General features: G+C 44.3%; 1 protein-coding gene across 3 annotated transcripts in view; it reads left to right on the top strand.

Annotated features, from left to right (window-relative positions):
* CNIH3 (cornichon family AMPA receptor auxiliary protein 3) overlaps positions 1-13,757 on the top strand; it is a 136,862-nt gene that overhangs the window by 82,285 nt on the left and 40,820 nt on the right. For 2 of the 3 annotated variants that reach the window (XM_045010944.1, XM_045010943.1), the window contains one exon: positions 13,320-13,388. In XM_045010944.1, the coding sequence (XP_044866879.1) occupies positions 13,320-13,388 (69 nt within the window). Of the gene's footprint in view, positions 1-11,907; positions 12,181-13,319; positions 13,389-13,757 lie in introns of those variants that run through there. The other variant, XM_045010945.1, reaches the window with a different exon arrangement.

The following is a 13,757-nucleotide window of genomic DNA, read 5'->3' as shown; positions in this document are numbered from 1 at the left end:
AGAATACATTTCAGAACACAAGGAAGTATTCAAAAGTGTTTTTAAAAAAAAAAAAAAAACAGGAGCAAAAGATGCACTTCAAATGGTGTGGCCCAATTATTAAATATGAGTAATATTAGTAAATATTTATAGGCTAATAGTTCTAAGTCCCCAACAGTAACTGTTTATTCAAATGAAAAGTTTTATTTGGGGACTAGAGATACATTGTTTTCGTAACTCAGAGGTAGCATTGTTTTGAGTTCTGTTTAGTTCTGCAGCAAACCACATTGAATTCCATTAATCAAAGCATCAACCTACTGACTATTTCCCCCCATCCTTCTGTCCACCAAAATAAACCCTGATAGGGTACGTCTACACTACGGGACTATTCCGAATTTGCATAAACCGGTTTTGTAAAACAGATTTTATAAAATCGAGTGCGCGCGGCCACACTAAACACATTAAATCGGTGGTGTGCGTCCATGGTCCGAGGCTAGCGTCGATTTCTGGAGCGTTGCACTGTGGGTAGCTATCCCGTAGCTATCCCATAGTTCCCGCAGCCTCCCCCGCCCCTTGGCATTTCCGGGTTGAGATCCCAGTGCCTGATGGGGCAAAAATCATTGTCGCGGGTGGTTCTGGGTACAGCCTCACCCCTCCCTCCCTGAGCAGCAGACAACCGTTTCGCGCCTTTTTTGCTTGGTGAACTGTGCAGACGCCATAGCACAGCAAGCATGGACCCTGCTCAGCTCAATACCGCAATCGTGAATGTTTTAAACACCTTGCGCACTCTCGTGCAGTCTATGGTGAACCAGGACCTTCAATCCGAGGCGAGGAGGAGGCGGATACGGCAGTGCGGCGATGACAGTGATGAGGACGTAGACACAGAATTCTCTCAAACCGCGGGCCCCTGCGCTTTGGAGATCCTGATGGTAATGGGGCAGATTCTATCCATTGAAGGCCGATTTTGGGCCCGGGAAACAAGCACTGACTGGTGGGACCGCATTGTGTTGCAGGTGTGGGACAATTCCCAGTGGCTGTGAAACTTTCGCATGCGTAAGGGCACTTTCATGGAACTTTGTGACTTGCTTGCCCCTGCCCTGAAACGCCATAATACCAAGATGAGATCAGCCCTCACAGTAGAGAAGCGAGTGGCGATAGCCCTGTGGAAGCTTGCAATGCCAGACAGCTACCGGTCAGTCGGGAATCAATTTGGAGTTGGAAAATCTACTGTGGGGGCTGCTGTGATGCAAGTAGCCAAAGCAATCACTAAGCTGCTGCTACGAAAGGTTGTGACTCTGGGAAACGTGCAGGCCATAGTGGATGGCTTTGCTGCACTGGGATTCCCTAACTGTGGGGGGCGATAGATGGAACCCATATCCCTATCTTGGCACCGCAGCGCCAGGGCACCCAGTACGTAAACCGGAAGGGGTACTTTTCAATGGTGCTGCAAGCACTGGTAGATCACAAGGGACGTTTCACAAACATCCACGTGGGATGGCCAGGGAGGGTTCATGACGCTCGCGTCTTCAGAAGCACTACTCTGTTTAAACGGCTGCAGCAAGGGAATTACTTCCCAGACCAGAAAATAACAGTTGGGGATGTTGAAATGCCTGTCGTTATCCTGGGGGACCCAGCCTACCCCTTGATGCCATTGCTCATGAAGCCATACACAGGCAGCCTGGACAGTGGTCAGGATCTGTTCAATTACAGGCTGAGCAAGTGCAGAATGGTGGTGGAATGTGCATTTGGCCGTTTAAAGGCGCGCTGGTGGACATTACTGACTCGCTCAGACCTCAGCCAAACCAATGCCCCCTATGTTATTACTGCTTGCTGTATTCTCCACAATCTCTGTGAGAGTAAGGGGGAGACCTTTATGGCGGGGTGGGAGGCTGAGGCAAATCACCTGGCCACTGATTACGCGCAGCCAGACACCAGGGAGATTAGAAGAGCACACCAGGAAGCGGTGCGCATCAGAGAAGCTTTGAAAACGAGCTTCATCAATGGCCAGGGTACAGTTTGACTGCTGTGTTTGCTGATGAACACCCAACCCCCTTGATTGACTCAGTCCCTGTAAGCAACTCCCCCTCCCCCTTCGAGTACAGCTTACTTATGCAAATAAAGTCACTCTCATTTAAAAAGCATGAATTCTTTATTGATTCATTATAAAAAGAGGGAGAGAAGTAAGGGTGTGGTTTGGGAGGAGGATAGGAGGGATGGAGAAGGCCATTAAAATAAAAAATTCACAGTAACGATATCCTTCTGGTTGGGCTGTCCACGGGGGTGGAGTGGGCGGGTGCACGGAGCCTCCCCCCACGCGTTCTTACACGTCTGGGTGAGGAGGATGTGGAACATGGTGAGGGTTGAGGGTGGTTATACAGGGGCTGCAGCGGCACTCTGTGATCCTGCTGCCGTTCCTGAAGCTCCACCAGACGCCGGAGCATGTCAGTTTGATCACGCAGCAGCCCCAGAGTTGCATCCCGCCACCGCTGATCTTCCTGCCGCCACCGCTGATTTTCCTGCCGGTCTTCCTGCCGCCACCTCTCATCTCGGTTGTCCCTCCTGTCCTCACGTTCATCCCTCCTGTCCTCACGTTCACTGGCCTCTTTCCTGTAATTTGATACCACGTCCTTCCACTCATTCAGATGAGCTCTTTCATTGCGTGTAACTTCCATAATATCCGAGAACATCTCATCTCGCGTCTTCTTTTTCCTCCGCCTTATCTGTGCTAGCCTTTGGGATGGAGGAGGGATGGTTGAAAAATTTGCAGCTGCATGTGGGAGATAAATATTTAGAAAGATACATTTTACAGAACAATGGTTATACTCTTTCACAGTGAACAGCACTATTCACCTAGCACATGTGATTTCCCTACAAGGTCGCATTTTTCATCTTAATAGTGAGTGCTTGCAGCTCTGGAGTTACAGATCTCACAGACACAAGTCCAGGCATCAGAATTCTGCTTGCATGCGGCCATGGTAAGCCACTGTCTTTCGGCTTCTGTAGTGATTTACCCCTCCCCCCAACGCATGGCTAATACCACGCTAGCTCCCTGCTAATCAACAACCTTCCCACCCACCCACCCACTGCGTGTCTGGTAGCTTGGGGAAGATCGCCGGTGACCAAACACAGAAAGGATCATCGGCATTTCACTCCTCCCCTCCCCCCGCTTCGCTACGTGCAGGAAAGTTTTTTTTTTAAGCTGCTGCAGTCCCCGAACCCAGTAGAAAAATGGCCACCCCCCTTACTTAAATTCCTGATTTTTAACCAGGTTATCCTGAACGATATCACTTTGCTGAGGATAACAGAACAAGATAAAGAGCGGATGCTTCTTGAATGCCAGCAGTCACCGGGACCATACGCTGCTATGCTTTGCCACGCAATGATACCTGATTACTTGCTACATGCATGGCGTGGTAAAGTGTCCTACCATGGTGGGCGGAACAAGGCTGCCTTGCCCAGAAACCTTCTGCAAAGGCTTCTGGAGTACCTACAGGAGCGCTTCATCGAGATGTCCCTGGAGGATTTCCTCTCAATCCCCGGACATGTTAACAAACTTTTCTAAGTAACTATACTGTCTGCGAATGCATCCCAAGTCCTCAGGGCAAATCAATCATTAAAAAAGGCTTGCTTAAAAAACAATGTTTGCTATTTGCAAAGGTACACTCACAAGAGGTCCCTTCCATGGCGTCATTGTCTGGGATAGTGGCTTGTGAGGGCTGGGAGGACGGTAATTCCGTCAGGGTGATAAAAAGCTCCTGGCTGCTGGGGCTCACGGAGTGCTGTGTGCTCTCTGCTAGGTCTTCCTCCTCTTCTTCATCTTCATCTTCCCCGTCTGCATAATCCTCAGCCATGGCAGAGATTACAACCCCCACCTCGGAATCCACGATCAGGGGTGGGGTACTTGTGGCGCAGCCCCCTAAAATTGCATGCAGCTCAGCATAGAAGCGGCATGTTTTTCGACCTGCCCCGGACCTTCCGTTTGCTTCTTTGGTTTTCTGGTAGGCTTGTCTGAGCTCCTTAACTTTCACTCTGCACTGCACTGAGTCCCTGCTGTGGCCTTTATCCGTCATAGCCTTAGAAATTCTTTCAAATACTTTTTCATTTCGTCTTTTGGAACGCAGTTCTGTTAGCACTGAATCCTCTCCCCAGATAGCGATCAGATCCAGTACCTCCCGTGCAGTCCATGCTGGGGCTCTTTTACGATTCTCAGGAGACTGCATTGTTAACTGTGCTGATGAGCTGTGCGTGGTCACCTGTGCTAATGAGATCTCCACGCTGGGGAAGCAGGAAATGAATTTCAAAAGTTCGCGGGGCTTTTCCTGTCTACCTGGCCAGTGCATCCGAGTTCAGAATGCTGTCCAGAGCGGTCACTGGTGCACTGTGGGATACCGCCCGGAGGCCAATACCGTCGATCAGCGGCCACACTAACCCTAATCCGATATGGTAATACCGATACTAGCGTTACTCCTCTCGTTAGGGAGGAGTACAGAAACCGGTTTAAAGAGCCATTAAAATCGATATAAGGTGCCTCCTAGTGTGGACGGTTGTGACGTTAAATCGGTTTTATGCTCCTAAAACCGGTTTAAACGCCTAGTGTAGACCAGGCTATATTCACACAGAAAATATTTTTTTTCCACCAATTTTCACTTGTTGTAGTAAACACTGATAAATTTCCAGGAAAAATTAAATAAAATAAAAATATAGTTTTGAAACAAGAGCTGAAAACTAGTTCTTCCTATACTTACCAGCTAACCCTTGACTTCAGGGTCACCAGACACCAAACATTTAGCAACATTGCTTCAGATATTACCAATGTTATCCGGCAGTTGAAGAAGAAACAGTTTTTCAGTTTACATCTCAGCTACACCCCATCTCTTGCCTTCACCTGCATTTAGTTATCAAATGTCAGTGGGTCAAATTACCCTCAGATGTACACATGAAGCTCCCGTTAGAGACTTAACAGAAGTTGATAGCATGCAAGGGAGGACAGAGTTTATCTCTAACTTTTTTGCTGTTCCCATTTCAGGCCAGTATCAGTGTTATGCCATTTTAAAGCCTCAATAAATGGCCAAGGCCAGAGGAGAGGAAGTATTTCAAGGCATTAGTAGTTGGAGGGGTGGAGGAAAAAAACCAGGAGACTGTCCCTTTAAAGGCCTGTAATGTAGCAGGGTGGGGTTAGGGCAGGAATGGGCTTCCTTATCTCTTGGCCAATCAAGAGGAGCTCTCTGAAAGAGAGCAGTATATATGCTGCCTTCTCTTTCAGCACAGGGAAGCTGCTGACAGGAGAAGCAAATCAGAGGTGGAAGGTGGAGCTCCCGCTAGGGAGGGCTAGGAGTGGCAACTTTGTGAAGAGCTTACTGGGATAGAAGAAGACCTCCCTGTGTGGTAGAACTAAGAGCCAGAGCTGAGTATGAGCTTCTGGGATGTGGTGATGGACTTTATTTTGAGGACCTTAAGGACTGTTCTATTATTTAACCAGCCCCGGGGTGGGAAGGGTGTTAGCCATGAGAGAGACTGAAACTAGAGGCAAGCTGCTGCAGAGCCTCTTCTGGTCATGAGGGGATAACCAGGAGACAACGGCCTTGATACAAGGTCCCACACTGAAATTTGACTAGAGCTGGGGTAAAGCCATACATGCAGCTAAAACTCTCATCCAGGCTCTCATCATCTCACATCTTAATTAGTGCAACATGCTTTTCTTTGGCCTTGACAAATTCTATCTTGTCCCACTCATACCCAATGCAGCTGCAAATATTATTTTCCTAGCCCTTCACTTCAACACTTTCACTATTGAGATGTCAACTCCTGCCTATGATTGGCCAATGATACCAGTCTCCATCACCCACTTGTAAAGTTTTCAGATGAGTACCTTTGTTTTCTCCCATCCTGCCCCTCATGCTTGGGAGGTACTCCCCATAAACATCTACAAAGCTATCTCAAAATCCTCCTTCAAATTGCTCCTTAAAACTCTCTTTTTTTACAATGGTGCCTTCAAAAAACTGGATATCAGTTAGCCTGCTGGTGTGCTGAGACCACTGCCTGTTCTGTGTTTGCTGTTCTCAGATTAGTTCAGCATGGACAGATGTTCACCACATTATTCAGCACTAGCTTGGCACCTTTGCTGGCAGTCTGAACAGGCAAGACACCGTGAATGGGCTATGAATGGACGATGAATGTAGTCCCTCCAGGTCAGGGCTGTGGTACATTTTCATCTCAGTATTTTATTTTTAGATTTTTCTAAGATGTGTATAAATTATAATTTTCAAGCCCAAGAGTTATCAATGCAGCGCCTTTTACCAGCCATGAATTCACCTTAAAGAATATTCTCAGCAGATTTCCTACCCATAAATCAGTCATGGTCAGTTTAATAACAAAAAAACAAACACCTGCGTTCAAGTCAAACGCCTGTAAGGGCTCAGTGGTCAAAAATTAGAATGGCCTCCCTAAAACACAGAGATCTGGATTCCTTCCTGCCACTGACAGGTGAAATTTTCAGTTAGATCTCTGTGGGAATAAATAAATGGAGAATGAAAATCAGCCTCAATCTCATGCGAATGCTTCTGTATTCAAAGCTGTCATTGTCCGGAGAAACATGCATGGGCAGGGAATTGAGGCACATCTATAAATATCTTCCTAATTGTTGCTGTTCTGAAACAGGTGATGCCAGCACCGAATCTGTAAACTATGCAGCATAAGAATGTCTAAATTGGGGCAAATTCTGTGCTGATTTACACTTGGAGTTAATGGCCTTGCATGGGGAGAAAGTCACCACAGAGTGTGGCAGTATATTTATAAATCAAGGGAACTTTTATTCTGTTTTATTAGATGCATAGTGTAGTGTGAGATCATAAATACAGAAACATGCTTTAAGCAGCAACTAGAGAACCTCCTAACCAGGAAGTTCGTACCTTTATTAAGCTCCTTGCTGCAACACATTCTAGTCCGCTCTAATAACTGTAGAGAACCAGAAACTTTATAACCACCCCTTAGGTAGCTCCAATACTTACCTTTTTCTTCCATCCACAGAACAAGTACAGCATAGGTAGTGGCAGTACAAGCTTCCTGCCATTCTGTGCCCAACAAATATTCCTCAACTCAAACCTGGAAGATCTCTTCTACGAGTCAGAGGACAGTTCAGTCTCCATAGCCCATTCATTCTCATCATAGTGCAAGCATATTAAATATTGCCAACTATGATGGTGTTGGTGGGGTTTTTTTGTTTTTTTTTGTTTTTTGTGATGTGGACACTAGTCCACCAATAACTAGACCACTTGCTTATGACCTTAGATGAGGTGAGGGAGATAATTCTGTGGGTATCAATGGCTCTGTGTATTATGCTTTTAGAGAGACAAGGTGGGTGAGGTAATATCTTTTATTGGACCAACTTCTGTTGGTGAGAGAGAGACAAGCATTTGAGCTTACACAGGGCTCTTCTTTAGGTCTGGGAAAAGTACTCAGAATGTCATAGCTAAACAAAAGGTGGAACAAATTGTTTAGCATAAGGAGTTAACATCATAAGAGACCATTTTAGGTGAAATGGGCAGGTAACACTTCTGCAGCCACAGAACAAAGGAGGCTTAATGGGTTATAGATTCTTGTAATGATCCATAAATCCAGTTTCTTTATTAAGTCAGTGATGTTTAGTGTGTAATAAAGTTATGAGTTTAAATTCCCAGGCTTGTGTTTTGAAGGTGTTGTGCAGGTTTCCTTTGAGGACAAGAACTGAGGGGTCAAATATGGAGTGATCATTTTGTGAAAAGTGTTTGCCCATGGCTGATATGGTGTTTTTGTCTTATCATTTTTCTGTATGAGTTCATTTGCAGGCATAGTGATTGCCTCATTTCACCCACATAGTTGTTTGTTTGGGGCATTTGATGCATTGCATGAGGTACACCATATGTTGTGATAGGAGTGTGTGTGGGACCCCTTGAAAGGTGTGTTGTGGAGGGTATTGATCATCATAGCAATGGAGATATGTCTGAGGTTTTGCATCAATTATGGCAGGATCTGGTGCCGCGTGCCTATCACAACAGGCGGTATACCTCATTCAGTGCTCAGCTTTTCCTAGACGTGATAGCTGATTAATTCCTTCATCAAGTGGTTGATGAACCGACGAGGGGGGATGCCATTTTAGATCTGATTTTGGTGAGTAACGAGGACCTTGTTGAGGAAATAGTTGTAGGGGACAACCTTGGCTCGAGTGATCATGAGCTAATTCGTTTCAAAATAAATGAGAGGATAATCAATATTGCATCTGAGACTAGGGTTTACGATTTCAAAAGGGCTAACTTTACTAAATTAAGGCGACTAGTTAGGGAAGTGGACTGGACTAACATACTTAGGGATCTAAAGGCAGATGATGCCTGGGGTTACTTCAGGTTGAAGTTGCAGGAGTTGTCAGAGGAATGTATCCCGAGAAAGGGAAAACGGCTCGTAGGTAGCAGTTTTAGACCGAGCTGGATGAGCAAGCGTCTTAGAGGGGTCATTAAGAAAAAACAGAAAGCGTACCAGGAGTGGAAAATGGGAGGGATCAGCAAAGAAACCTACCTTATTGAGGTCAGAGGGTGTAGGGAAGCAGTGAGAAAGGCAAAGCGACGGGTGGAGATGGACCTAGCGAAGGGGATTAAAATCAATAGCAAAAGATTTTTTAGCCATATAAATAGGAAGAAAACCAAGAAAGAAGAAGTGGGACCGCTTAAAACTTTAAACGGAGTGGAGATTAGGGATAATCTTGGAATGGCACAATATCTGAACGAATATTTTGCCTCGGTCTTTAATGAGGCTAATGAAGGGCTAAGGAATAGTGATAGAGGGACTGATGGGAATGAGGATATGGGGGTGGACATTACGGTATCCGAGGTAGAAGCCAAACTGGAACATCTTAACGGTAGTAAATCGGGGGGCCCGGATAATCTTCATCCTAGAATATTAAGGGAATTGGCGAGTGATGTTGCTGGCCCGTTGGCGATGATTTTTAATAAATCTCTAAATTCGGGGATTGTGCCGTTTGACTGGAGATTAGCTAATGTAGTTCCTATATTCAAGAAGGGGAAAAAAAGTGACCCGGATAACTACAGGCCTGTTAGTTTAACATCTGTAGTATGCAAAATCATGGAAAAATTTTTAAAAGAGAGGGTGGTTACGGAGCATGAGGCCGATGGCAACTGGGATAGATTACAGCATGGATTTACGAAAGGTAGATCGTGCCAAACCAACCTGATCTCCTTCTTTGAGAAAGTAACAGATTTTTTAGACAAGGGAAATGCGGTGGATCTAATATATCTGGATTTCAGTAAGGCGTTTGATACGGTACCGCATGAGGAATTACTGGTTAAATTGGAAAAGATGGGGATCGAAATGAAAATCCAGAGGTGGATAAGGAGCTGGTTAAAGGGGAGACTGCAGAGGGTAGTATTGAAGGGGGAACTGTCGGGTTGGAGGGGGGTTACCAGTGGAGTTCCTCAAGGTTCGGTTTTGGGTCCGATTTTATTCAATCTATTTATTGCTGACCTGGGAACCAAGAGTAGGAGTGGGCTGATAAAGTTTGCGGATGACACCAAGTTGGGAGGTATTGCCAATTCGGAAAAGGATCGGGATATCCTCCAGGAGATTTGGATGACCTTGTAAACTGTAGTATTAGTAACAGGATGAAGTTCAATAGTGAAAAGTGTAAGGTTATGCATTTAGGGATGACTAACAAGAATTTTAGTTATAAGCTAGGGACGCACCAGTTGGAAGTAACGGAGGAGGAGAAGGACTTAGGGGTCTTGGTTGATCGTAAGATGACTATGAGTAGGCAATGTGATGTGGCCGTTAAAAAAGCTAATGCGGTCTTGGGATGCATTAGGCGAGGTATTTCTAGTAGGGATAAGGAGGTGATAGTCCCGTTATATAAGGCGTTGGTAAGACCTCATTTGGAGTATTGTGTGCAGTTTTGGTCTCCCATGTTTAAGAAGGATGAATTCAAACTGGAACGGGTACAAAGAAGGGCCACTAGAATGATCCGAGGAATGGAAGGCCTGTCGTATGAAAGGAGACTTGAGGAGCTCGGCTTGTTTTCCTTAACCAAAAGAAGGATAAGAGGAGATATGATTGCACTCTTTAAATATATCAGAGGGATAAATACCAGGGAAGGAGAGGAATTATTTCAGCTCAGTGCTAATGTGGACACGAGGACGAACGGATATAAATTGTCAGTCAGGAAATTTAGGCTTGAAATTAGACGAAGGTTTCTAACCATCAGAGGAGTGCTATACTGGAACAGCCTACCGAGGGAAACAGTGGGGGCGAAGGACCTCCATGACTTTAAAATTAAGCTAGATAAGTTTATGGAGAAGATGGTATGATAGGATAAGGGGCTTAGTCAATAGGTCAATTAAGTGCCACACTGGTAAATAGTACAATGGGTCAATGATATGATATCCTTAAGCTTTTTCCAGAGGGTATGGCTAGAGAGTCTTGCCAGCATGCTCGGGGTTCAGCTGACCGCCATATTTGGGGTCGGGAAGGAATTTTCCTCCAGGGTAGATTGGCAGTGGCCCTGGAGGTTTTTCGCCTTCCTCCGAAGCATGGGGCAGGGGTCGCTTGCTTAAGGAGTGGGTGGATCGGCATATGAGGCCTGCATCTTGCAGGAGGTCAGACTAGATGATCATAATGGTCCCTTCTGATCTTGAATTCTATGATTCTATGATTCTAAATGCCCCAATAACAACTACGTGGGTGACATGAGAATGAACTGACACAAAAAATGATGTAGTCTATTCTGGCATCCTTGCCTGTCATATATCACTTAAACTATATGCTGCTCTGGGCAAGGACTATCCTACATTTCTTTGTGCAGCACCTTCACGTCAATAAGACTATAACAAACATTTAATAATAATGCTGTGACATGAAGAGTTATCAGCTGAATACATTGCAACCTGTAGTTTGCTATTGAAAATGCCACAATTGTTTAATTTTAAATGCTCTATAACTTGGTAGAAACAGTGTTGTTAGAGCAGGAGACTTGGAATCCTTGATTTTATTCTCATTTCTGCCACTAGAGTGGTATATGGGCTCTGGTCTGGCAAGTCTCAACCTTTCTGCACCTCTGTTTCCATATTTGTAAAATGGGGACAATCATAACTACTTAACAGGATTGTTTTGAGGCTTACTTGTTCATAAAGCTAGGCAGTTTCCATGTTGTGACCACTGTTTATTTCAGTTTCAGAACAGCTGTCTCATTGGATACGTTTACGCTGCAAAAAAACAGCAGTGAATCTCAGAGCCTGGTCAACTAACTCAGGCTTTTGGGACTCTCACTATGGACTAAAAATAGCAGTGCAGGTGTTCCTCCTCTGACTGGAGCTTGGGCTCTGACACCCTCTCCCCTCACCAGGTTTCAGAGCTCATGCTCCTGTCCAAGCAACCATCTCCACATTTCTGTTTTTAGCCCTGTACCGCAAGCCCTGGGTTCTGAAATTCACTGCCACAGGTTTGGGGTTTTATTCAGTGTAGAAGACGTACCCACTACCTTTCTGCATTCACCATCTGTTGGTTGTGTCTACCTGTTGTCAACTCTGAGGACACCATACTGGGAATTGTAGGCCCAATTCTTGTCTCATTTAAACCAATTTTACACCAATGTGTCGGTAGTCACTTAAATGGAGTTACTGGAGATTCCCACTACTGTAAGTAGAACAGATTCAGACCCAGTCTGTTCAGGGTACTTAAACACCAGAAGGATACAGACCAAGTAGGTGGAGTTCATAGGAGAACAACAAAAATAATGAATGGACTGAGGTGACTGACTTATGAGGCAAGATTAAAAGAGCTAAATCTATCCAGCTTGGCTAAGCAGTGACTAAGGAGACAGTGGAGTGGGATGTCAGAATGACAGAGGAGTGTAAACAGCAAAAGCCAGACCACCCTCCCCAGAGGGAAAAACCTGAGGGGTTTTCATCAGCAAGTTTTCCTTAGGAAGTTCTGTCAAAGGGACAGAATTTGTTCTCCACCTCCCCAGACCTCTTGCAGAACAAGCAGGGAGTTCAGCCTATATAATCCTCGGACCATCTCTGAGATCTTCATTCTTCTTGGAAGAGCCACTGCAGGCAAAGGGCCATCCACACCAAGACCCTGAGCTTCCAAACTTTGAGGCTCTTTGGTGGTAGTGGGGAGACAATGCAAATCCCCTGCTTGGTTCTGATCCTTTGTGACTGGGTGAGAAGTGAGCCAATCTCTCAGCAAGGTGTGGGCTACACCAGAGCCGTTCTTTTAAAGCATATTTTCCCTGGAAAATTTAGGAAACAAAGTGTGTGTTTCTTTCAAAAACTTTCATGGAATTTTCTGGGTTTGTTTGTTTGTTTGTTTGTTTGTTTTTTCCCAGCAAAGCAAAATGTTTTGTTTCCGTTTTTGCCCTCCACCGCCCACCCCATGACGGTTTTCAATTTTTTGGCTTTCAGGGGGTGTTTCATGTTTGGTTCTTTCCTTTCTTTCTTCCTTCTACTTTTTCAGTGGGAAAGAAAAGGTAGGGGAGAGGAAAAAACGGTGGGAAGGCAACAAAACGGTAAAATAAAAAAAATCTATTTTTGAAAACTAAAAGTTTTTTAATCAAAATGAAAAAATATATATTAAAAACATTGGAAAATTGTGAACAAAAACAATTTTTTCATTAAAATTTTCCTATTACTTGAAAAAGCTGGAAGGAAACAAAACAAAGAAAAAGGCTGAAAAAATGTTGACCTGGTCTCATCTACACTGTATGAAAATTTGAGAATCCTTGCTCTATGGATCAAACTTTTTTTGACTGGGGTGAGATGTGGGGGTGTATGATCTAACTGGCATAACAGGTCTTCTTCATTTCTAATTTGTCTGATTTTATGCTTAGCCCCTTTAATGTTCAAATAGCGAAATAATCCTCCACCTCCAATTAAATCAAGTTGCCTTCTGACTTTTCCTTATTTCAATACAACACCATTTTCCAAAGCTCTCAATGTTAGGACTATGGCTTATTGCATTTATCTGTAGACAAATGAATTCATTTTTAGAGTTTTGATCTCTGAAAAATACTGTAGTAGCACATTTATTGGAGGAGTGATTCAACCTGGCAGTGGGTCAATATGTATGTCCTGTTTATAGCATGACTTATTCCTTTGTACAGTGATCTTGTGGCTGAAGGTAGCTTTGTGAATTTGTATATATGGTTCTGTAAAATGAAATAAAACATTCATTAGTTATATTTGGGATGAATTTTAACCAAAGTTAGTAAAAATAGATCTTAGTAACTACTATAAAGAAAAAGACCTGGATTCACTGGCATTACTGTTGTCATTACAATGTTTGAAATAACTATTTTGCAGATAATCGCATTTGATGAGCTAAGGACAGACTTCAAGAGCCCAATAGACCAGTGCAATCCAGTTCATGCAGTGAGTACAGCCTGAGATTTGCCAAACTTTAGATATTGAATGGAAGAAGATGTGCTGAGCTGTCAATGGAAAATATAGAAATTGATTTAAGAGTCCCTTATGAATATAGTTATAGTCTGTAAGAGCAGCTGCTGTTTACTCTTGATTTAGCAACCCATCTTAGTCTGATGGTCTCAGGGTGGATCTTTACTCAAGTAGTTCCCTTTCTTGCTGGAGATGGCATGGGAGCACTTAGAGATTCAGAAAGAGGAGAAGTTGAAATGTGATTGTAGGGGCTTTGTGCATCTCTTCATTCTGAGGCACACTTTCCCCCTTTTAAAATCCTTTTCCTCCTCTGCACCCAAGCAGTGGGCTGACCATTTTCTTCAG

This window comes from Mauremys mutica, chromosome 3 (assembly GCF_020497125.1).
Source record: "Mauremys mutica isolate MM-2020 ecotype Southern chromosome 3, ASM2049712v1, whole genome shotgun sequence".
Taxonomy (NCBI): Eukaryota; Metazoa; Chordata; order Testudines; family Geoemydidae; genus Mauremys; species Mauremys mutica.
Note: the sequence above shows the minus strand (reverse complement) of the source record. Positions and strands in the feature narration are given on the sequence as shown.